We start from the raw sequence: 25,615 nt of genomic DNA, 5'->3' as shown, positions 1-25,615 counted from the left end.
ATTTATTTAATTACACAAAATAATGTCACTGAACCACTATTATAAAAATCCAGGAATAGGTAAATAACATGCAAAAACTTACAGTCTAAAAGCATAGTTTCAGAATTTCAGATTTTCTAAAAAAAAAAAAAAACCACCAAAAAAACACCAGCAAAACTCAAAACAAACAAAAAAACCCAACTATGCATGGAACACTGTCTCCACTGGTAAAAGGCACTAAAAATAACTAGTAAAATAAGACAAATTTAAGACATTATTGAGAGGAAAAAGCAACTTTTCTAAGGAACAAAAAATTGATTTACAGGCTTAAACCACTTTTAAACACTTTTAAAACAATCTTTTAAATTTAAAAACATTATAAGCCCCTATGAAAATACACATATATTGTACCATCATTTTTGTACATTACTGATATATTTCTAAAACATACAAAAATGTTTTTCAAATTAAAGCTTACTATTAAAAATGCATTTGCAGTTATAACACATGCTTTAGTTAAGACCGATGAAGTGAAACAAATATATATTTATAAAACCTTTTTTCCTGAGGGAATAATTCAAAAGTTGTATCCTGCCAGCAACGAAAAATTTTTCCTAATAACGTGCTGCTGCTTGATTACTTCACTCTTGGATACAGACGGATATAATCATAAATCTACTTTACAAGACACGAATGTGTTGATTTTTTTTCCATGAGAAGTCTTTTGCATTCTTGGATCAAATTTCAACACAGGGAGCAAAAATAAAGTGCTGTTGTTTTTATATCTGCAACACACATGCCTTCAAAAAAAAGGAAAAGAAAAATTCACACCACCAAAAAAACATTTTCTCTTAAATACTTCGTCTTCAGCAGCACGACCCATACCAAAAGCTAATGTTGGGGTACTGTGATTTTGAGTGAGATCCTGCAAAGCTAAGTAGTACTGGAAATGACAGCCTTGTCTCTCTTGCAAAGCCAAAACAAGCACAAAATATGAGAAAGTCATTATCCTGTATGACCAGTCATGCTGATTTCCAAAGAGTGTTGAATACCTGAGATAAAATACCCCAAGATGTTTCCCCAAACCCATCCAGACTGTATTCGGAGACTACTGATATTCGGCAAAGAACGCGTTTCTGGTGTTTTGCTCAAATCCAGATGCACTAGATTTGCAGCAGATACTTAAGACAAGAAGCAGACAGTCTAATGATGAAGTCAGTCAGCCCATCTTAGGCACTTAATTGAGCCTAACATGTAGCTGCTAATTAATAAAGCAGTTCTATCCCGTAACTAGGAAACTTAGACAATCATTTTCAGAGGCTACATCTGAACTTACGGTGGTGCAAACTGGCTTTCTACATAGTCAGACTAGATCTCTCTAACTAACACATGCAACAGCCATTTATGTATTTACCTTTGTTTTTTTAAAGTCAAGTATAGCCCCCATTAAACAGACAATAAAGCTTGTCAAAGGCCTGGAACATCCTCTGTTACCTCTTCCACAGTCCCATGGAACTGGATCAGCATCTCATGGAAATGATCAATTGTTTCCCAAGGTAAAAATCAACCAAAGCCACATACCAACCTACAGAAAGTTACAACAAATGTAAAGAAACTCCAGGTATCAACTTGATTGCCTTCCTCCTTCATAGCCTGAGTTTTCATGAGTTAGAAGACCACTCTGCATGCAATTAGTAAATATCTTCAGCACACTGTTATTGCCAAAAACATCTGGCTCCTGTTACAGATGTGATGGGTCATACTGTTAATCAAGAAAGTACTTCTATGCTCAAGAAAAAAGAAAAAAAAAAGATGAAAAACATTTTATCATGTCAGAAAAATAATTCAGTGTATAAACAATGTATGTTTAAATCATTCTGGTCAAGTTGCTAACTAGCCACATAAAGAGAAAACACATGAGTACCCTGGCTTGACAGACAGCCCTCGCATCTAAGTGGCAAGCAGAACGTTCAAAAGCTACCTATTGCCTATTTATACAGAAAGCTTCACAAAAATGCTCATTATCTCCTTGCTCTCAAATCAACCCGCTTCAGAAGCCTACAGTTAAGAACTTAAATCCTTGCAGAACAAGGTCTGTGTTTTACCATTTTTGCAGTTCAAGGACAGGCTGGCTCACACGGTATGTGGGAAGAATGCACCGCATCTCTGTGAAGATTTTATTTTGTAGAGAAAATATATAATTGCATTGGATTTGAGTTCCCTGCTGGCACATGTCCTAAGCACTGAATGATAACATACTGTAAAACTCTAAAGTTCAAGTAAAGACTAGTACTCCACACAAGTGACAATTTATATGTATAATACTCATATTTTGGGTACAAACCTGGCACACCTGCCTGTGATCCCTATAGCTTCCACAGCTTGACCCAGCCTCTCAGATCATTCCCTCAATTCAATATTTATTTGGCATTTTAACATAATTATGAGATACAAAATTGCTTTTCTATATCTTAATTAAATTTCTGAGTAACAGAAAAAAAGGTCTATGAAGCTTTACCAAGCACTAGGCTTTCGGATCTAGACAATGGACAACCTGGGCTTATCCAGCACACACTGAAAATAAACGTCTATTCTTCTCTTTTGTGTTTACAAGATGAGAACATTGCATACTCTTTCTACACAAAATGAACACTTCGGCATTTTATTTTGAAACAAACCCTTTAGTTTAAAAATCATTCTTAAAGTGGTAGTTACATTGTGAGCACAGCACAGGTTGCAATGCTAATTGATATTTGCAAACAAGAAACACAGAGATAATTAGGCAAGGAAGTAGTGAACTCATAAAATACTATTTTGATTGTTAAGGACACTAATATTAAACTAAATGTAGTGAATAGGAAAATCCATTTGACCTCTTTCTTAGTTATTATTGCAAAGTTGTTTCTATACAAGAGTTTGAAAATTCACAATTATTTTTCATTTTGCAAAGGCATGATTTGTCAGTGGCTGATTACTAAAAATTATCCCAATATGTTCTTTCTACCTGGGTGAAAGATGAATTTTCTGTGGACTGTTTAAAATATAAGATGAGTTTCTTATTCAGACATTTATTTAGAAAAGAGGTTTTTATTTGATTTTATGGATTGTGGTTTCTTTTTATTTAAGAGTACAGTTCATACATACACTCTTTTATAAGAAAGTATTGCACTTGTGTTCATTGATGGCTCAAGAAGGTTTCTCAAAAGATATATTTGCAAAAGACCTTCCACCACAAAAACAACCGGGCCCATTTGTATTTTTCACAAGGCGGACTTCCTACCTGAGTTATCTCAGTGTTGTTAAAAGGCTTAATAAATTACTGAAAGCAAAGATTACTTATCTTGCCAATGGAAGCTTGAAGCCAAAAATCACGACCTATCCAGTCAAGTAACAAATTGAGGATTTGTGAATGTTTCTAAACCTTTTAATATGGACACAAGGAACATAACAAGGAAGCTGTTCTAAGTTTCCCAGATCTCTAGGGAATCTGCTCATGGGACTCCCTGAGCCAACGTTATTTAGTTCCTTCAGTCAAACACTTGAGAGTGTTGAAGAGTTCACCAACCCTTTCAGCTGGATGCTTATTTTTACCTCAGAGACTGTCTAAAATGTTATTCTGAGGATGTGTAAGTCTTATTGTAAGCATGTGAGTCCAAGAATATATACGGTTCACAAAGGGTTGGCCCTCAGAAGCATGTTCTGCAAGGTCTTCAGAAAGAGTTTTGAGAGCTAAAGAACCTTGAGAGACTTAGAGATGTAAAATACTGTGCAAGATTCATGGACTTCCATTAATTTGAAAAGTTCCTTTAAAAGGTTTATTAAAGATATTTTCCTGAAGATACAAGAAAAAGTATCTACCAAGAACTTCAAATCAGCAGGCAAACACTTTAATTGATTTTTGATACTGTGGTATGTAAGGATTTAAGAAAAAATTTATTGTCTTAGGGCTATCTCCGAGTACTAATTTTGATGACTTTGATTACTCTCTTGAGTGGAAGATAATTCTGCAGATGGATGGATGGATGGAGATCTCTTTTTTGAAATTTAGAGCTTCTTTGTATAAATTCATTATTTGTATTTAATTCCAATTCAATATTGACACTAATTTGTGTAAATAGTTTTATTTGAGTTCCTGTTTAATATAATTAACACTATTTTAGCTTTGGCATGATCTCTTGATACTATTTTTGTGCAGCATATGATGAAATTTACAAAATGCAAGCTACCTCAAAAAGTCACATGGGCTTGTAATTTTGGAGACATGGATACATAGCTATCCTGTACACTAAAAGCCTCACCAGCTCTTAGTAACTTTTCCACTGTTCTGAAGGAATTCCTAGCACTTCAAGTATGCCATGATGTTCTTCAGCCTAATACAATTTTTCTTTCCTGTGGGTTTTTTTGGTTTGGTTTGATTGCCTTTTACGGCGAAGTGGGAGAAGGTATTTTAAAAAGCCCACATAGACAAAATAGCTTTCAGCTGGTGTGTCAGTTGGGTTTTTTGGTTGTTTTTTTTTTTCCCTGTGGACATTTAAAACCAAGTGAGTAGGTCTTAATTGCAAAAGAAGGTAATATTTTCATTTTGGTCTCTTTTGGTATTTTTCCCCTGACAATTTTTTAAAAGATTCAATTGAATATTTTTATCTTAATATTCATTAGACTGATTTATGAACAAATTATAATCCAAAACCAAAGCTGAAAATAAATTCTCCTCAAACTCCAGGGTGTTTCCACACTGCCAGTATATAGGAATTTTAACAAGGATAAGCAAACCAGAAAGAAGTGTATAGCTGTGAAATAGCAGCCCATGCCTTAGCAGTCCCATGGATACAACGCCTGGTGAGGTATCAGTGCCCTGGTAGCACTCGCTGCAAATGCAGTGACCAAAATGGGCTATACCCGGAGAGCCTTATTTGAACATACATTTTCTCTTACTGTGGGGAAAGAAGAAAGGCATTTCTGCTCAGACATAGAAGGTAATACATGCTGTTTATAAACATGCTGACAGAAACAAAAGTAACTAGGAGGAAAGCTTCTAGTTATCCACAGAACCACAGGAATGGGAAGGGAGCCTTTCTGTTGATTGTCCAGCAAACATACAGAGAGTCAATCATGCAGACCTGCACAAGGCACTGAGAAATCACAAGAAGATTATATCTCATAATCAAAGTTATGATTTCATTTTCATGAAAACTGGGGGACATAATTGATCTCAAATATTACAATAGAAAGGAAAGTCTGAGGAGGAAAAAATACCCCTCTTGGTTGTCCTGAGCTTCAGGACTGTAGAAGGAAATACAGCAGATGAAATTCTCTGGATAGTGATTAAAGAGAAAAGCACTTCAGCAATACCATGATGGGTACCTACTCCAGAGCACCAAATTAGGAAGGTCAGCCTGGTGAGATTATTTTTTTTTATAAGCATTCATCAGAATCCTCCATTATGCTGCATTTGAAGATAATGAGACGTTTTAAAGGCTTTAATTTCTCTGGTTCAGAGGGGAATATTACAGGAAGAATCCTTGAAGTGCACAGGGAGAGATCACTGATACTAGGAAAGCAACCAGTAAAGGACCCTTGGAGTTTTGCTTCCCACCAGTAGAGAGGGAATAGTTAAAAATGTGAAAGTGAATAAACTTTGTGATCTTTAAAAAGGGGAGGAAGCTGAGCAGAAGAAAAACCCAAAACCTTTCTGCAAAAAAAACAAACCAAAAAAATGCCCAACCACCAAAAACCAAACCAAAACAAAAACAAAACACCCCAACCATAGAGAAAATAAGGAAGTGGCTATGACAGCAAAAAGAGTCCAGCAATCATGGAAGCTTTTGAAGAAATAATATCAACATCAGAAGCAGAACCAGCCCAATACAGAGGGAGGAGAAATGCAAAGACTGACCAGCTAAGTCATAAATGTTTCATTTTCTAGAAGAAGGTGAACAATCAATGGAAAGTTGCCTATGAGTGAGTAACTTACAATGATAGAGTACCAGGAAGCATACAAGACAAAATTAGAAACACGTGAAATTTAATACTAACAGCAAAGTATGCAAAAACAATTGAGATCATTCTGCAAATATTTAGTCCCTAATACTTAGTATCTAGTACCAAGTACTTGCCATTCTAGAATACTATGGCAATAGTCTGCTCCCATTTGGCTCTATCAGCAAACAACAGGGCAGCTAAGTTATTTTTTTTTATACAAGTTCTCCTAAAAATAAACTCAAGTAAAACTCATAGCAACAAGTTAATGTCTGTAGTAGAAAAATTACATGTTACGCCAAAGCAGGAAGAGATCACACTGTCTACATACAGTATACACTAGGCTAATTCACTTCATCCTGGAGTACTTACAGACCTATCTGAAGCTATCTTATTGCCAGAAACAATTATTTCTTGAGAATTAGTGGAAGATGGATGAAGTTTCACAAAACTGGGAAAGGGCAAATACAGCACATATTTTTAAAGGAAAGGGGACGGGAAGAGTGGCTAGAAATTATAGACCAGTCAACTTAGTATCAATTCCTGAAAAAAAGCTAAAACAAAACAAATCACCTTCAAGATCGTGAAAGAAGAGACAAGACCTAAAAAAATCGAAGTGTCAGCAATAAATTACCCAATTTCATTTCCTACCACTGCAGTAAGATAGGTAACAAACAGCAGATGTCAAATATCTTCAGTTGGTCAGGAGTTTTGTTTATGAGCATGCCATGTTTGTCACACCAGAAAAAGTGTCTAAATAAAATTAGCATAAGGTGAAAAGCTATTCAGAAAACGATATTTTAAACAGCTAAAATTGGTTAACAAGAAACCCTGAAGTTTTCATTAAGCAGGATCTGTCATGTTTTTCTGGGATATGGTAATAGTCAACAGTCATATTACTGTTCTAGATAATAAAACAGAAACGTATTAGATTTGTAGGTGAGTTGACGCCAAGGAGAAAAGAATGCCTAGCTATAGGAGACCAGGACTGGACTTCAAAGATATCCTGACAAACTGGAAAAATGAACTGGAAAAAAGAGGACCCAGTTCAGAGTGGACAAGGAAATGGCTTCACACTCAGACCAGGATAAACAAGTGTAGAAATAGGGAAAGGAAGTCAACCAGTTAAGGACTGAGGCAGAAGATGATGGGTGGATATAATCTATCACAGTGGTAATAGGAGAGGATAGCATACGAGCCTGGCTGCTGTCTGAATACTTGCACTTGAGGAGTTAGCAGGGTTGGCCAGAGGCCAGGCTCAGTTGCCTTGTCTACTGCTTGCCACCAAATACCTCCACAGGTCAAACTGGTGGAGAACTTAAGGTTTTGTTGTTGTTGTTGTTGTTGTTTGGTTTTGCTTTACTCTGCATCATGCTTTGTCTTCTGGGGACCTTTGCACCTAACGAACACCCTGATGTGACAGTGACCTTGACGACAGCTCAGTCTCTCGGTTTCTCTCCTTGCAGCACACAGTTTAATCTTCAGAGTGGAATATTTAGCTTAAAGTTATGGGGGAGAGGTGAGTTAAATTTAATGACCAGAGAGATATAGATGGTCTGGTTTAATAGTCCTTTATAACTGTACAGTCTATTATTACACAAAAAAAGTCAAATGCTCTCAAGAGAGACCAAAACTGGACCAGGGGATGTGGGGCTGGTGTGATTTTTTTTTAGTTCTCCCAATTCCATGCTATTGCAAAGGCTAGAGACGTGCTGCTGTATGCCATTGTCCACAGCACAGCCTTGAATCTCTGCAACGCAGGGTGTCGCAGCTCTGTACTTCTCAATCCCAACCCTACTTCACCTTGTTCATGTACTTATGCCAAGATGTGCAAGAGGTCTCTGGAAGGCAGTTTACGACTGTCTACCACAGTGAGTAGCCTGAAGAAGAAACAGGGGTTTACCTTCTTTATGCAGATATAAACAACTATTAAGTGTGAGAGAAAGTACAAGGCTTTGATCTTAACTAAAGTTTTTCTCCAGTCTTATCTTTTAAACTCCACGCAGAGCTAAGGCTGACCATTGTTTCTTCCCAACCTTAGCAGCACCTTGTTTTCCTCATATTCCTAATGCTGTTTAAGTTCCACCTCTGTTCTGATTGCTGCTCAAACACATTTTCTCCAATGCTCGTCTCCAGATTCTGCTCTCTGTATACTCTTATTCTCCCATAAACTCTGCTAAAAGAAATTAGTTTCACACATGGATCTCTTAAAATATGTTAACTAACACAGCTGTAATATTTGAGAGCACAAAACCTCTTTCATGACTTATTCTGTTATACAATCTTCAGGATTAATTCTTATAGTGAAAAAACTACTTTTCAAAACATTACTTTTACAAACAGTGTTATCAACTACTTAGATATAAGATTGTAAAGATCTTTGTTATTCTCAACACACTGCATAATCCCCAAGGAACTTGCAATCGTCAGCCCTTCCTCTCACTTTCCCCTGTGATCTTTTAGCAATTTTAGTGAGGACTTTATTCTAAATATAGATTATTGCCCCCCCACCCCAATGAAGGAGAGGTCTGATGTCCTTCCCCGATTCAGAAAGCAAAATGCATCAGTATGATGATGCAGAGATAACATACAAAATAATCACAACTGTACATTTATTATAACACATATATTATTATTATAACTATAACTATATTATGCTAAACAAACATATTCTTGTCCTATGTACATGGGTTTGATCATTTTTTCCCCAATATGCAAAAATAAAAGTAACAGAATCATATTCCATTCTGAATTTATTAAAGCTACTAATAATCACACAATTCAGGGAATTGAGGACACATTGTCATCTGCCAAAGAGAAATAATACACAGGAATGATTATTTGTTTCCTAAAGCAAATTTCTAAATTCTTTATCCATGACTTCTCCAAAATGCAAAATAGTCATAATGCAATCGGAATATTATTGTTACTTTTCAGAAACACATTTACATTTTTATGTGTGCTTTCAAAATAGAGGTTTCTCTTTAAAAACTCATGCCACATAGCATCACTAATGTAAAATTATTTGACACATGAGCTTTCAAAGTATAAACATAACCGAAACATAGACTTACAAGCAAAATGGTTCCTTATTCCCTGCTTAAGCTGCACATTTGCTACAATTAGTACTTTATGTTCACAGGATACAACGTCTCCACTCAAACTGTACAGTTTATAAAAAGATATATTAAAAAAATATAAAAATACACCCAAAACCTCAGCACTGTATAGTAATTTGTTTACCTGTCCCTGAATGTAATGTATGGAGCAGAAACTGAAGAAATCCAGCAAACATAGCAGTATCAGCAAGAGAATGGTTAAAAAAGCACAACTGGCGTCTAGTAGGTTGCTGAATTCCAGCCTGCAACTGTGGCAAAACTGTAATGAAAGCAAAAATCCACTTCAGTGTGAAGGAGACGATATAAAAGAAGCCCCTAAGGTCCTTGTGTTCTGTTTCTAAGCCAAATTATTCTGCAGCATCCAACATTCAACACCGGTGACACCAAACAGGGCTACAAGAGCTCTTGTCATCAAAACAAATCTCTGCAGTGTAGTGCAAGCATCGATTACTGCATTAGTTCATACACACTCACTGCAATGACAAGGGGTTTCAGTCTCTAGAAGGAGTTAATGATCTTAGGAATCCAGAATTAACAATCCTCGGCAAACAAGACGGGAAAAAAAAAGCTCCTTCCTCTCTGGATAGAACAGGAAAGAAGTTTCTTAGTGCTTTAAAGCCAATAGCAGACACAAGCTCAGGTACCTAAGTAATCAATACTGCTGCTGCAGTTATTATTCATATTCAGCAGTGGTGCACTGAACAAGTTTTAATGAACTGTATAAATGAAGTGATTGCGTAAAGCAAATGTGGCTGTTTTAAGTTATGTAAAACTTCCCAAGCTGTAGATTTACTTCTAGCACACTGAAAACACAATAGGCCTTGAAAAAACTTATCACTTTTTTCAAATTAATGGGATGATTTAATACTTTTCTTACATGATAGATGTGCGCATGGAAATGTAGTTTTATGTAAGAAAAATATATTCTACATAAAAAAATGGAAATAACATTTTGTATTCCAACTCACATATTCAAGATAAAGGAGAAAAGCAGAACGTATATACCAGCATATTTGGGAAAGATAGATTATTAGAAAATTACAGTTAATAAAATTTGCTAAAAAATTTAATCTAGTTTAATCATATCCAAACCATACAACAATAAAACTATTTCTTTGGCAGAGACAGTCTTCCTCTGTAAAAATATATGTTTCTCTGCAGCACATCTAGATACTGCAGGACTTCAAAAATACAAAAAAGCTGCCTGCTTAGAAACTAAAATGTGAGAAAACAAAGCAGAGAAGCTTATAAGGGATAAAATACAAATAATTAAGCTAATGAGAGCTTACAGTTCTTACATCTTTAATAGACCTATAGATCTTTTATAGACCTATTAGTAATAATGAAAATACACTTTTAATCAAACTGTTTCCCTGTAATTCTGGATCACATGATCAAAACCAAGGTACTGAATGCTGCCTTTCACACACTCTCACCTATCAGTCAACAGCAAAAGCCATGGCTGACATCCCTGGCCACTGCTGACTTTCAGCGTCTCCAGTGGCACAGCATTAGCAGAAAGACAACATGACTGTCTACATCTGCTTTTTTTTCACTGACATGTCCTCCTTAGGAGAGGATTCTTTGGAAGAGGACAATGTGCAGGTTTCATATACTCCAAGAGACAGTGATCACCTGGACATCTACTGACCAGGGAACATACACTCAGCTTTCTCCTAAGCTGGAGAAAAATCTTGCAAAAGGGACAAAAGACAGCCTATGCCAAGCACCCGGTGCTTCCGCAGCACATCCACTCTCCCACTGACCCTTTTGCACTACTCCTTGATGGATCTCCTCCTGATCTGCCAGCGCTGGTGCTGAGGGCTTTGCTGCACTTTCAGAATATACCTCACCTGGATCCTGAACGCTCATCTCACCTTGCAGCACCTACTAAAGGCAGCAGAGGATTTTGCCACAACCCAGTTCAACAGATGAAAAATATTTACTCGCTACAACCACAGAACTTTTAAATGAGACTGCTCTATATGGGGCTTGTTTTCTGAGTTTTTTTAAATGTTCCTGTCATTCCCATGGCATGTGTTTGTGAAAAAAATAATAAACTGTTCTCACAAATGTATTTCAAAAGGTTGTGCCCCACGGTGGTGTTGAAGCTCTGTCTCCCATTCCCCTACATGCCAGATAAGCACAACCTCTCTCTGCTCCTTGATCCCCACCTCAGGCAGTCCTCAACACCATTTTTACCCATTGCTCCCCCTAGCCATAAGATCTGCCCAAGCCCTGCTTAAGCAGCCCTGTCAAACAGCTTCAGCTTTAGATGGCAGAGGTATTCGCTGAAAAGTAAGGGAAGAGGGGAGAAACAGAAGAGCGTTATGAGGTCAGAAAGGGCACTTGGCAGAAACGGACAGTGCCACCAACTCCAGTGTGCACTGAACATCCCCAAGGGTGGTTTTTATTCCTCCCAGTCCCGGTCAATAGAGCCTTTCTGGCTGCCCCAAAGGCCCATCTGACAGTTTTAGAATCAAATGCTGGTAGGTGATTTATTTACTTTTACATCCATTAATAGTAGCAAGGCAGTAGGAAACTAACTGGAAATCTGGTTATCATTCCATTGTCCTAGTAAAAATATATAATTAAATTACAGCACACTTTCAACCTTTGCTTTGGATAACATTGCCTATGTAAAAAAATAGGAAGTTTTTACCATTGCAAATTATTTTACTGCCTCTGTCCTCTGAGGCACACCACACTGTGCTAAGATCTGTCTGATCCACTTCAAAAGGTCCTGGCTATTGTGGGATCTTCACAGTGACTGGACAAGGCAAACACCACACCCCTCTTCAAGGAGGGCAAGAAAAAGGACCTGGGAAACTACAGACTGGGAAGGCTAACCTGAGTTCCTGGAAGGTTATGGAGCAAATCCTTCTGGAAAGCAGTCCTGAGCACATGAAGGCCAAAAAGGTGACTGGGAACCATCAGCATACCTTTATCAAAGGCAAGTCATTCCTTACCAATATGATTTCTGGATCTGCAGATGAGGGGGGAGCAGCAGATGATGTTTAACATAACTGTAGCAAGGCTTTCAACCAAGTCTCTCACAATATCCTTGTAGATGAATCAGAGAGACATGGATTGATTGGTGAACAACAAGGTGAGTGGAAAACTGACATAACCACTTGACTCAAGTGGATGGCCAAAGGACTGAAATTCAACTGGTGGTGAAATGTTAGATACATAAAAAAGTACCAGAACAAAGATTTATGGGAGGAATCAAGGCTTTCCTTTGCTCAGCTTAGCAGCATTCCAGACGACAAAATGCTCTCCTGGGATCATAGAAAACTTGGATGTAGCCTTTGGCTATGCATCCAGAATTAAACTCAGTAGAGAAAACATACTTGCTTCTGATAGGCTTAAGTACAGACTTTGGCTGACACTGGGCTAATTAAAACAATTCTGTTCTCAGTGTACACGTGCAACTTAAGTGCATCCTCTCTTCAGTAAGTATTGCCTAGTGAAGAGGACTGAGTATTTTTCAGAGTTTTTGGCAAAATAGTTATAACTTTGCAAAGACAATTGTTGGCCATTTACCATTTACAAGAGAAAGACTTCAATATATAAATATACAAATACATATATTCACACATACAAAAGTGGTTTTCTTTTCAACAGATTGACATACCTCGGCCTGCCTTTCTCATAACTACTGAGAAAAGTCAGAGGTTAAGAACTGAGATGACTGTAGCTCCTAAAAAGAATGTCTGCCCTCAAACAGTCATCAAACTTCTTAGAGCTCATCAATGATCCTTTCTATTCAGGCATGAACATATTCTGATTATATTCTTGGCCAGCTGGCTAAAAACAAAAGCACCAAAGCAGAAATTATGTAGTCACATCAACAGAAGGACAAGCTGGAGCTAAGTTAGGCCGTTTATTTAGCTTGGGCTAAACCAATGTCATGCTGTCTTTACTAAACAGCTTTTAGTTCAAACCTTGATTTGAGCCAATCAAATCAAAATGGAAGTGAAGTAACTTGGCACCTGTCTGAAAAACACTATGTAAATGTGCACATTGGGAGCAGGCTGTGGTATGCCTCCCACTGGCATCCCAGACAAGTGGTTTTACCATGCTGTTCCTAAAGGTCCTTAGGGGAGTTTTACAGAACATCACCCTCCATTTTGCAGCAGGCTGGAAGACTGCCAGGAGACAGAAGAGGATTGCTGCACAAGCAAATGATACGAACCCCTTCAATCACACAGGTATGCAACAGCCAGTGAAGAAACACCCAGCTATCTATTGCTCCTGTATCCATCGTTTCCAAGTTCCACTGCCAATTGTTTAGTACTGTGCTGCCACCAATACTCTGTTTCCCCATCCTCCACCCCTGATTGACTTGTTTGTTTTTGACTCATCTGAGGAAGATGATAATGACAGTGAAATTGGAAAGAGACAAGAAGAACGCTCACACTAGAAAACCTAAGTTGGGCCTTCGATCCAATAGATGTAGTGGCCAAGATCTTTGCTATCCAACCTTAATGATACAGTAGTTTTGCAATGCGTTTATCGTAGTTACTTCACCTATTTAAAAAGCCAGCATCTCAGGTTGATCATTTTGATAACTGGCCTTGACTGAGGAGGATCTACCAACATCAAGACAGAACAGCAGTGCTGCACTGCCAGATTTACAGACGACTTCTGGAGTTCCTCTGACACCACAGGATGATGAATTGACTTCTGTATGAAAGGAGATTTTCTAGAGTATTTTTATTTGTGTAAGGGCAGTACTTAACAAATTAACTTACAATATCTATAAAAGATCTGCTGGATAGCCTTTTTTAGAGCAAAAGGCTTAACCAAACCCTAATTCAAACAAATTGCCGTTCAATTGCTAACCAAAGCCAGACGGTGTCAGTGAAATGGTGACTGATATGCAGGCACTGACTTTTCCATTTACTGACCAATAGTATCAAAATATTCTTTTCGTTCCCAACTTTAACTGTTATTTCTAGTTGTTGTGTTACTGTCACCGTAGAGACAGATTTCTCCCAACTCTCATGCCCTACCGTATAGTGGATGTGGAAGACAGTCTCCTCCGTGCCTGATGCAGGGTAAGCTGGGATGAAGAGGTGGTATGACAGCACTACCTTTGATAGCCATGCTCAGCTACAGGCTTGAACTCACAGAACTAAATGCTCAATCAATTCAATGTTACTTCCTGTAGGAAGAGACTGCAGGCATCTAACCTGCACCTGAGTTTTCCTGCCAAAAGAGAAGACAAGCAAAAAGTATCATCTTCAAACCTGGGCTACAGCAAAAATAGGAGATTCAACCTACAGTGACAATGTAGTTACAGCTTCTTATTTAATTCAGCCACATCACCTTACCAAAACTCCTTAAAAGAATTTTTTTTTCCTTCCAAAACTCTTTTTTTTTCTCCCGTGACAAAAACATAACAAAACAAAAGACAATGCATGTCCTGAAAACTGATTCATATACAGGCTGTGATTGAAAGGTTATACAGCCAAGGGTAATAGACATTTATTTGTCAATAGTTCATTCTATTTCTCTATTTCAGGACAACTTTGACAACTTAATTCACGTTCCCTCACTTTCTTTTCCTTACTGCCCAAGTCTGCAGGACACGGTTTAATTTCCAGTTCCTTCTACAAGTCAAATTCTTCCCAGATCTTTAAATTCTAAAAATTTAAGATTTAAACCTAGAAATTAGAGCAGCAGTAGTATACTTACTGACCATTTCAAAAGGTCACCTTCTACTAAATAGCATTTTCTATTACTTTAAAAATGTTATATACCATCCAAGAAAAAAAAAAAAATTACACATCTAAATGCAGGGTTAATGGTGGCCATGTTGTTTGTTTAAGCATTGTGAGAAAATTCATTCCTAATCTTTCTAGTAATTTTCCAGGTCAAAGCAAGATTAGGTCCACAACAGCACATGTAACTGATGTCTGACAACACACCTTCAGTTAATATCATTATTTCTTGTCACAGCTTTTTTTTTTAAAGAAAAGGGTGCTTTTAAAGGAAACATTTGAAGAGAAGTCAAAATGTAAATGGTATATTTGAGTTTGGTTTTGTTTTGTTTTGGTCTTTTAAATCTGCTCACTGGCAAAAATTAATGTTTTCCTAAGTGTTTCCTTTCAGTGGCTTGTAGGAATAGCCATTCCCTAAGACTTCCTTGGCAGTGACATTTAAAACTGGGTAACAGGAACAGATTAATCAACTTTTTCTATAACTGATTTCAGAGCAACTTTTCTGTGGAAAAGAGCCCACGGCAGCACAACTGGATTTATTCCTAAGCATTCAGTTCAATTCCCATTCCCAGGGGGGCTCTTTTTTCCTCCCACTGACTGTCTCTGCTTAAAGACAATGACGACTCCACTACTGGAAAATCCATAACACCTGCCTCATGGAAGATAACTGACCCTACCCGGGTATGATGACAAGGTTCAGTGTGTCACATAAAAAAGAAAGTTTTGAGAATCTACATCTATTTATTTTTTTATTTGTGAGTTGGTTTTCTGAGGTTCATTTTTATCTGTAAGAGCAAGTCACTTTTATACTATATTTTAAATAAAATCTGAGCCTGTACAGAATACCAAATTACCTGGAATCCCATGTGTTTTGACGTAAACTTACACCAATTTGCTGTGGTAGAGCTCTGGAGCACAACAGGCAAGAGCCAGCATTATAAATCTGAATGATCCAGGACTTTGGGGAATTGGAAAAAAGTGGGTGTTCACTAGCCCTCAGCTCATGGCACTGACAGTATTCACTGCCTGAGGAGAGGTTTCTTGCTCATCTCACAGTTCAGGCGAGAACTGTATGAATAAACTGCACACAGGTTAAAGTAGGTTAGCTGAGGAGCGCTGCTTTGTACAGCATGAGTTCCCTGCTCTACGAAGTTATCTGTCACTCCTACCCAAAACCCACAGGAGCCCGGTGCCAGGATTTGCAATTGCCACCTGAGATGTGGGAGCAGGGCTGAGGCACTCCAAGGACTGTATCCAGCTTCTTCAGAACGGCATTTCTTCTCTTGGGACACCTGCTGATAATCTTTACTGCAGAATAGTCTGGTTTTCAAATATTTTACAAAGGCAAAGAATAAAATAAAAATCTGCAAAATTTTATCTTCACACATAGTTTTATTCACTACCTCTAACACCACTCTGGGTTGGTGCCCTACAAGTACACATCGTGACACCTAAAGTACTTAGATGCAACAGATGTATTGGAATGTGTACATGCCTTCAAACAGCATACACGCATCCTAATTCATAGAAATATCTATGTACATATATTCACAGGCATGTACGCCCCACCCAAAATCTCATCTTACTAATGTTACGAAACTACTATAAAACAAAGAATATGAAAGCATTCACATACACTATTGTATGTTTTCTTTCTTCTCCTGAACCTACTTTACTGCAACGTTCCTGAAACAGATAACACGGTATGCTCTCATTAAAGAGATGTTTCTTATGCTTTAGGTCACAGAAGAAATTAGCTTGGATAGAAATATGCTTTGGGTAAGTAGGAAGAAAATATGCAACTTCATCAGAAGTATCAGCAAGATTTCTTAAGCACAAACAGCACAGAGTCATCTGTAAATCTCTAAGCTTCCCAAAATTTTGGAAATTTTGGCTCATGATCCTCAAAAAAGAGTACCTTTTCTGTGTAATTTTTATTTTTTTCTGAGGATAGGACTCAACTCATGTAATGACTAACTGCTTCCATGGAGCTATACTTGTCAGTTTAATTTCCATATCCAGAATACATTCCATACACAGTCTTGAACACTGAACCTATAGGACAATACACAGTCTGCCTACAGAAAAATGCACACAGAGATAAGATCTGAAAAAGGTTTTAAAATTACCAGTTCAAGTAGGAAGGTGTGCCTGCGTTTCCAGACTCTCTCTTTGCTAAAAGAGAAATTGTCTTGCATAAACAGAGTGTGACGGATAAAAGTTAGCTTTGACAGCTCCATCTAGAGGCTCATTAAGCACAATTTTAAAGGTTAAGAACATGTGGCCCAATGGGTTAATAAGAGCCACATGTGGTGCTTGCTGCTTCTCTGAGCAACACAGCAAAATAAATTCCTAACACCCAGCTGTTTTAACAGCATAACATAAAAATAAAATCCAAAAATTAAATAAATTTCATGAAAGTTTAATATAGTTATGCCTATAAAAGTAGGTAAATATTTTTACATTTTTAATTATTAGCTTCTTTATTCTATTTAGTTAATAAACTTTATGTAAGAATGGCAATGTTTTAGAAATTGTTCATTTGAATTCACAGTTGAAGTTACATTCATATTTGATTTTACATTTCCAGTGAAAAGATATTTTAAATTTTTAGTAAAACAACCAAATTAATGACAAGCCAACCATTAAAACAAATACACCGACGTATACTACAAGAAGTAAATTTCAAAGCTCAGGTCTGACTCAGTAAGCAATTTCTACTCTGTGAAGGACAACTCCTAAACAAATCTAGATCATCACTGATTTCTAGAGGGAAAAAGAACTGTGTTTGCCCAAGTTTGCTCAAGTTTGCCCAAGGCTATTCTATAGTAATTCTTAAAAATGCCGAGAACTTAGATGTTTTAGAAAACTGGTATAATAACATGACCAAGTTTCTTTAACTAGAACATTTATTCCAACAATCATTTTGAGAATAAATAATTAGAATTGAAGTTCATATTGCAGAAGAAAGAACTGCCAAATTGAGGACTAGGTTTCAAAAACCAGAACTTTAAATTCCAGAAATCAATGTATGCAACTAAATCATAAAATACATGTGAGTTAAAATCAGACAAATGTGTGATGTGCTTCATTTCTCCTTGCTACATGTCTGAAAACATTTTGTCTTAAATTACATATACGACTGAGAGGTAGCCAAGGAATATAACCATTTTACTTATTCCTCCACCACATATAGCTCCCACAACTAACACTGAAGATACATTAAGTTAGGACTCTATGTGCAATCAAAACGTCTATGTAACAACAGTTAAACATATGCTTAAATTCTTCACAGACTTGAGTTTAGAACTGCAAAATAATCCCACACTAGCTGTGGCCCAAGTGAAATGTACAATACACATTAAGTTAAACACCCTTTTCAGTTTAATGGTCCAGTACCAGCCCACCTTTCCTTCAAAGGACATATCTGGATTTGGAAAGTGTAGATGAGCCACGCTGCCACTGGGTATTTCTCAATTTGCTCAATGGACCAAGTTAGACTGTCTAATTTGCATATAAGGTACAGGAAAGCCACGGGTCACAAAGTAAAGAATACTGATATTTGCTTATCTAAAATAGAAAAGGTTGTGTTTACAGACAGGAAGCAAATGTGAAAAGAAAATATTCTAAATAAAATATTTTATTAGGAGTTGCTTCATGGCTGGAAAGAAAGTGTAATAAAATATTTGATACTGAGGGTCTAAAAAAATATTGCTGTAGTTATGGATTTACTGCATAGCATCACAGTATTTCCAAGACACCCTGTCCTACAAAATACCTCTATGACTGAAATTGTTTAATGACTAGAAAGCTCTTTATATATTATTTTTGCAGTCAGTCAAGGGAATGAGTTCAGGAACTCATGCATGAGAAAGAAATATTTTTAAGAAGATAAACATGTACAAATGCAGAGATTTCAAGTGTTGGAGCACCTAAAAAAGTAAGTAATTCAACTCTCTTTCTTAACATTTAGAGTAGTTGGGTGTTGGCAGAGCAAGGCGGTGAACTTATTAACAGTTAGGTTACCAGCATACAGAACCTAGCTGTCTACTATGTGCATTAGCCAACAAATATTCACTGTTGTTTATTACACTTTGCATATCCTACTTGCAGACTTTCTATTCTCACAGTGAACTTATGCAGAAAAGACAAAAACAACTATCAAACTGAAAATAAAACCATAAAACTCTGCCCTGTCCTTACATGTTTTCAAGCTGAGGGGCAAGCAAAAACAAAAGCCCTATCTTCCTTTGAACTAAAACCTTAGAAAAGTCCTCTGCTTGGACCAGAAGAACGATGTGATCAATTATCAGAACCATTATAATAAGGTCTTAAAAACCGGGATGGGGGGAGCAGGAAAATGAATAGAGCAGCAAGGTCCCATGCACATAACTATCAAGCTTTCACACCCTTTAGCAGTGGCTTGATCAATCAAAAAAACACACACCCCAAAACCAAACCAAAACACACAAAAAAAACCCAACTCAAAGGCTGAAAAAAGCTGCAAGGTCTCGAAATCTAGTCTTTTTATATGAAAGAGATAGCTCCACACTGTCTTTATAAGCAGTAGCAGTATACATACATTAATCACTTTGTTACCTGATAGGAAAAGTAAGCAGGCAATGAGAAGGGTAATTTAGTTGATTAACAGCAAATTAGTAGGTAGTGAGAACAGGAATCTAGGCTCAACTGAATCCCTTGTGGTAGGCAACCTGCAGTTAGCCACAAGACAATGCAATGTTGTACAGAAGGAGGAAAAAGGAAGCAATGCAAAATCAGATGAGCAAAGATGGGAAAACAGTTTTCAGAATGGGCAGGAACAGAATGAAACCATACATATTTAGTCAAAGGGAACACAGACATTTCATAATTATTAACCTTTCTGAGAGAATAAAGTTTTTCCTAGAGGCCATTTTTCAGCACACTGATTTTAGAAAGCTCAAATAGCCAGTCTAGCTACTCAAAGTTGTGGTGAAAGAAGGAAACTGGAATGGTTCCTGTGTATTAAGTAATTAAGTGCATTATTGTAAGCAAAAAAAGATATCAAAAGATATCAGAGAAATATTAACAGAAAATACTAACCAATAATACTCAGTACCCTACAGTATAACCACTAGGTTTGGACTCAACAGGATGATCAGAATGAATACACTGAATCCCTGTAACTAAGAACAGGAAACACAATGAACTTTTTCAGAAAATAACAGAATCAGAAACTTGTTTGTTCCTAGTTAACTTTATAATTAACTAAAATTAACTCTAAAATTAATAAAAGTACATGTATTATTCTACAATAAGTCAACAGTTTACTGTTTTCTTTCACAGGCTTTCATATTTCACCCAAAGGGGGACAGCTTCCCCATACAGGTGGACAAAAGCAAAGGTTTGGATTTCAGTCCCAAGACCGAAACTCATCCTTCAATATGCTGCACAGACTATCCACAGCTATGCAGCTTTACTAAACACAGTTAGGTTCATCCTTTACAGTTCACCTTTTCCTCTAAGCTCTCAGATGAAAAGAATAACAGTAAATCCTGAGTAGCAGTTCATGTAACTTTTATGGTATACAAAAAATATATGCATATACAAAACACTCAATTGTAGGACAGAGTGGGGGAAAGGATCATCCTCTGGCTGTACTGCCATGCCATGTTTCAGGATAGCTGAATTTTAACTCCAGTTCACTATATAGCTGCATTTTGAAAAGTGCATGGCAGCTAAAATTAGGCCAAGTTTTTCAAAAGCTTTCAGCTCCCTCTTAGACCCTTAAAAATTGTTCCATGACCCACAGCTGCCACTGCTCTTCTCACACCTGCTACCTCCAATGATTTCTGTACGGAAAAAATATGACTGCTGAATGTTCTTGAGAATCGGTCTTTCATGGAGAAACCTAGAGAAGTCCTGGGTTTCTCTACAAGTCCAAACACTCTCACAGCTCCTAAAATTAAAGCTACCCTGATTATCATGTGTTAAGTCTCTTTGAACATATGATCCTAATTCCTCCATGCTTTAGTATCCCCCCTTTGTAATGATAATACTCATCTTACTGGACAAATTTGTTGCTATTTTATGAATTAGATGTGCAGGAGAAAGGTAAGAGACAAAGAACAAACAATTAATAAATTAATGAACATGTGAAAAATCAAGCAACACAGAAGACACAGCACGCTAATAGTAATGAAGCATAACGCCTTGCCAACTGCCAGAGATGTTAAGAAAGAACTCAAGATTTAACAGTTTGCAACACCCTTTTCTTCAATGTCTCAAATTTCTTTTTTCCTTTTCAGTGCAGGCTGAAATAAATTTTTATTTCCATGAACCCTCTTTTTCAACTGAGTAAGAAATTATGATTACAAATATCCTTTAACTTTGCTTATCTGTCCTCAGAGTTGACATGGTTTCTGGCACCAAGCTTCAACCTCCCTAGCAGTAACTTAACCCTCCAGGGGAAGAGAGAAGCACTCAATCTCTTTAGCCCTCCAGCTTCTTCTTTCCCATTTAAAGCCCAGTCCTTCTTCCCTGCCTTTTTTTTTCCCCTCCATTTTTCCCCTTCCCTTCCCTTCCCTTCCCTTCCCTTCCCTTCCCTTCCCTTCCCTTCCCTTCCCTTCCCTTCCCTTCCCTTCCCTTCCCTTCCCTTCCCTTTCCTTTCCCTTTCCTTTCCTTTCCCGTCCCTCCCCTTCCCGTCCCTTCCCTTTCCCTTCCCTTCCCTTTCCCTTCCTAGCTCTTTCTTTATTTTCTAGACTATTCAACCTCAATCTATCCCATCTTTCCTTACATATCATGATTTATAGACCTCAGTCAATCTCGCTACTGTTCTGCGAACTCCTTCCAGCATGTTCACAACCTTCTTAAGGTAAACTAGAGAAAGGTCTTTATTAGGTTTTTAAAGGAGAATTCAGACATGTATCTTTCATGACATCCCCCTTTATATGGTTACGTATCTCAGTCTAAGTGTTGGATTTCTTGGCAACAGTATGACTTTCTTCCCACTCATGCTCAGCTTATTTCATTTGCATATGCATGTATGCACTTTACATACTTCCATATACACAAAATAGATTTCTTACTGCCTAACACCAATTTAATAAGCACTTATTTACAATTTCATAAGCATTGTAAGTAATATCAGCTACTCAAAAGCACTGAATATTGATAGCATTGAATAATGCTAGCACTGACCAAAATTCTGAAGCAAGAGCCATTTTAGATTGCATGTTCATTAAAATCTGAATCAGATGTAGATCTAAATTATTGCAGAAGGACTAGAAGACAAATTGAAACTAATTTCTAAGAACTAACAATCTTCCTAGCAAAGGTATTTTATTTTAGACTAAGTTAAAGCTCAGTCACATTTAAAAAAAATTCAGCTCTTTTTAAAACTCCATGTCCAACGCTCCAGGCAAACAGATGTTAAAATATACTAGCAGATGTTACAGTACAACTTGACTTGCCTACACTCCAGATTTAAAATACCTCAGTGTAAAAGCTTAGCTAAAAACATTTAAAACCAGCCTTCTCTTTTCTACAGCCTTTTCCTGATGTTTTCTTTTGCACCCTACTGCACACATGTGGTTTATCTCTTAGCCCACAAGCTACCTTCCTTGCCAACAATGCTACAGCACTTGGAAGAAATCGCTGGGGCAGGGATTTAATTTATGCTTTCCTTTTTCCGGGAGCACCCCTAAGCACGAGCGCCCAAATCAGCTCTCAGAACACCAGAGGAGGACAGAGGAAAGAGTCAGATCCTCTCTGTCTGGAGCCAAGCCAGCACTGACACATTTGTCTGCAAACCACAGTGTCCCTTTCTCCTCCTGATCTCCAGGTCCTCTCCTCCTGGTCACAATCCCCCCTGCCTCACACCTGCACATACACCAAGATGCTAGCAAGTTCCCTGCCCCTAACACTTTCTAACCAGAAGGGTAAATATCATAAGAATGAAATTAAATTGGGTCGCTCTGTTCCTCTGGTAGTGTAAGAAAGGCATTATGAATGAAACAATCACATCTTCACTGAAAGAAACTGGGATGTCATCTCAGAAGGGTTTTTTTTCAAACAAGGGTCCAACTCTACCATGCTCTCCTCAGTCCCAGTTAAATGTATTTGCAAGTACACAAAGTGAGTTTTACGTGGGTTTTTACCACATTGCTGACAATATGCAAGTATTAGGCATATCTTCAAGCCCAGGCAGTGTGAACAAAACACACATTTAGGCAAATACAAGCAATGGGTATGCAAGATGTAAAACCATTAGCACATCTATTTACATAAAAGTACATGAGCAGCTTTCAGTACCTCCCCACATTGTTCCAATTTCCAACACTATTTTATCTTCTAGTTTCAAAGACTGCATGACAGAAGTCTAGAATATCTCTTGTATCTATCATGGGATAAAAGAAGTTACGTACAACCTTGTCTGGACACAAATCTACTAGTTCTACACAAACATTTGGTTTTAAAATTTAAAGAAAGTATTTTTTCTCAAACTTACTCCAAATCCAATTTGCATTCCTCATGGGATGGCAGTAGGCAGAAGCTGTTCACAGCTTTAAAATAAGGTCTGGATTTCATTTCTAATAGTCTGGTTTACATTATTCTACCAAGTTTTTGAAGCGATACGAATGCAATTTATGCCTTCTAAGAGGACTCCTATTGCCTTGCCAGGACAGTGTTACAACTGGAAACTCAGTCCACCTAATGTTCAACTATTATGGATTTCAGAATAAGGAGTCCTACAGCTCATATTAATAATAGGATGAAAATTATTATCAGCAATCAGTAATAGTGTCCTGTAAAGGGTGTATATAAATTTTTTTTAAATTATATTACCTTTTTGGACACTGCTACAGAGTTCTTTCTCTAGGTGTACTCCAACATGGAAACAACTCGACATAAATTTTTGGGTCCTCCACCAAAGAGACTAAATCCCAGTGGACTGCAAAGATCATTTATGTTTTGGAAAGAAAGTATCTCCAGTGCTTGTGAATAATTTTCTTAATAATTCTGAAGAAATACATATTAAATGGTTATAGTAAAAAGCAGGGGATATACTAGCCAAATTAGCTTGCTTTGTATTTTTGAATATCACTTTCAGAAGGTTTTTTATGCTCAGAAGACAGGGTAATGCAATCCTAAACAGTGTTTCTAGAAAATGCAAAAGTTAAAAATTAACTTTTGCCCAGTATCTACTTTATATGTCATTTTTGGCTATTGATTTTCAATACAGCCTTATCCACCCTACCTAAACCTCACATTTCTATGGGGCATCATTTTCTTTTAAACAACTCTGTAAGCTGTCTTCCATAGAAAACTTCTATTTTATTTGTTCAATATAGAATTGAACATAGTACATCTTTATTACTCAGTTGCTGATTGCTTTATATTGGCACTCACCAAATGTGAACGTTAATTTTAAGATCTTGTTTTTTCTTGGTAAGGCTGTTCAAAGTTTAAAAGTTTATTTGCAATATTTCTATCTTACTAGCCCCATTTGTATTACTTTGGCACCAGATTTCTGACTGAACTGATATTTAGATAAGAGAGGATGGATTCCAGACCCTCCTGGGCTTATAAACTAAAGTGCTACAACTCGGGACCTGTGCAGTATCTCTCCCAAATTACAAGCAATGCACTGAAGGAATAGTGAGTGAAATTCTGCTTACAACAATTCTGCTAAATTGCAAAGAATGGAATTCTGACCTCGGTTACTATAGGGGCATTTTTAAATTATTTGTATAAATTTTTTAACACTACACCCTTTTACTATGTTATTTTTTCTTTTAAAATATTGAAGGATTTCTAAAATATTTTCTTAGGTAATAAAATTTCCTGCCTTTCCATCTATTCTTATGAAATATTGTAGTTTTTTCAAGTACTGATGAAAATTTAATTCCAAAAATAATTGGATACTTTACTACCAAAAATGCTTCTGCTTACTCATATCTATTCACATTTCCTAGCTCTTTTTCTGTACTATAGCCCCAGCTTTACAGAATTTCCACTACTTTTCCCATGAGAAGGGTTGTAAAAGTCATATCAAGATCAGGTAAAAAAAAATCCCACAGCTATTAAATTAATAAACATATTTATGTAACTAATGTATTGCATACGCACACACATACATATACATATACATATATACAGATATATATGTGTATATATATTCTGAATAATAACACAGTGCTAGCTTACTGACAAATAGAGATAAGGTCTCAAGGAATGTTCAACAATGTTAACCAAGTATTGAGTTGGCAGTGGTCAGACAAGTCCCTAACATACTCTTATTTATAATTTTTATTGAAATACAGTGAGGTAGCACTGTGATATGATACAGACCAAGGCCTCCATTGTCTAAAGGAAGAGTCTAAATATCTGTCTTGGAGGTAAGAAAGAACTTGATCCAGTTATCGATAATACGACATTTGAAATCCTCTGGGATTTGTTACACTGAAGGAAAAAAGTCCCATACTTAACGTACGGCAGGAAATTGGTCAAAAGTTGAGATCATTGCCATAAGCCTGAAAGCAATCATCCAAAGGTTTTACTTACAAAGGACCATTATAGAGCAAATATATCAGCATATTGATATCAGTATCAATGACTTTCAGCCAGGACTTGATTTTCACATCAATGACCTTCCAGTTCATAATGATAACCCAGATTGAATATGGGAAATCCTTTCTACTTCATAAGCAACCTCAAACTGATGCACATAAATGAAAGCAAATAACAAAGATGGAAAGGAAATGCTGTATTACAGACCGCTACTACCAACAGAGGAAGTCAGGGAAAATTACACAAATCCAAACATCA

The 25,615-nt window shown here is 37.0% G+C and overlaps 1 protein-coding gene across 9 annotated transcripts in view; it reads right to left on the bottom strand.

Annotated features, from left to right (window-relative positions):
* The window catches only part of RIMS1 (regulating synaptic membrane exocytosis 1), a gene marked incomplete at its 5' end in the record, with an annotated part of 337,770 nt that overhangs the window by 151,447 nt on the left and 160,708 nt on the right, over positions 1 to 25,615 (bottom strand). For 5 of the 9 annotated variants that reach the window (XM_081997763.1, XM_081997764.1, XM_081997765.1 and 2 more), the window contains one exon: positions 9,202 to 9,253. The exons of the other annotated variants lie outside the window; for them this stretch is intronic. In XM_081997763.1, coding sequence (XP_081853889.1) covers positions 9,202 to 9,253 — 52 coding nt within the window. Of the gene's footprint in view, positions 1 to 9,201; positions 9,254 to 25,615 lie in introns of those variants that run through there. 9 annotated transcript variants of the gene reach the window in all.

The sequence above is a fragment of the Phaethon aethereus genome, assembly GCF_964289735.1.
Source record: "Phaethon aethereus genome assembly, chromosome: 3".
In the NCBI taxonomy this organism is placed as follows: Eukaryota; Metazoa; Chordata; class Aves; order Phaethontiformes; family Phaethontidae; genus Phaethon; species Phaethon aethereus.
The sequence above is the reverse complement of the archived record's forward strand: the minus strand, read 5'-3'. Positions and strand labels throughout refer to the sequence as shown.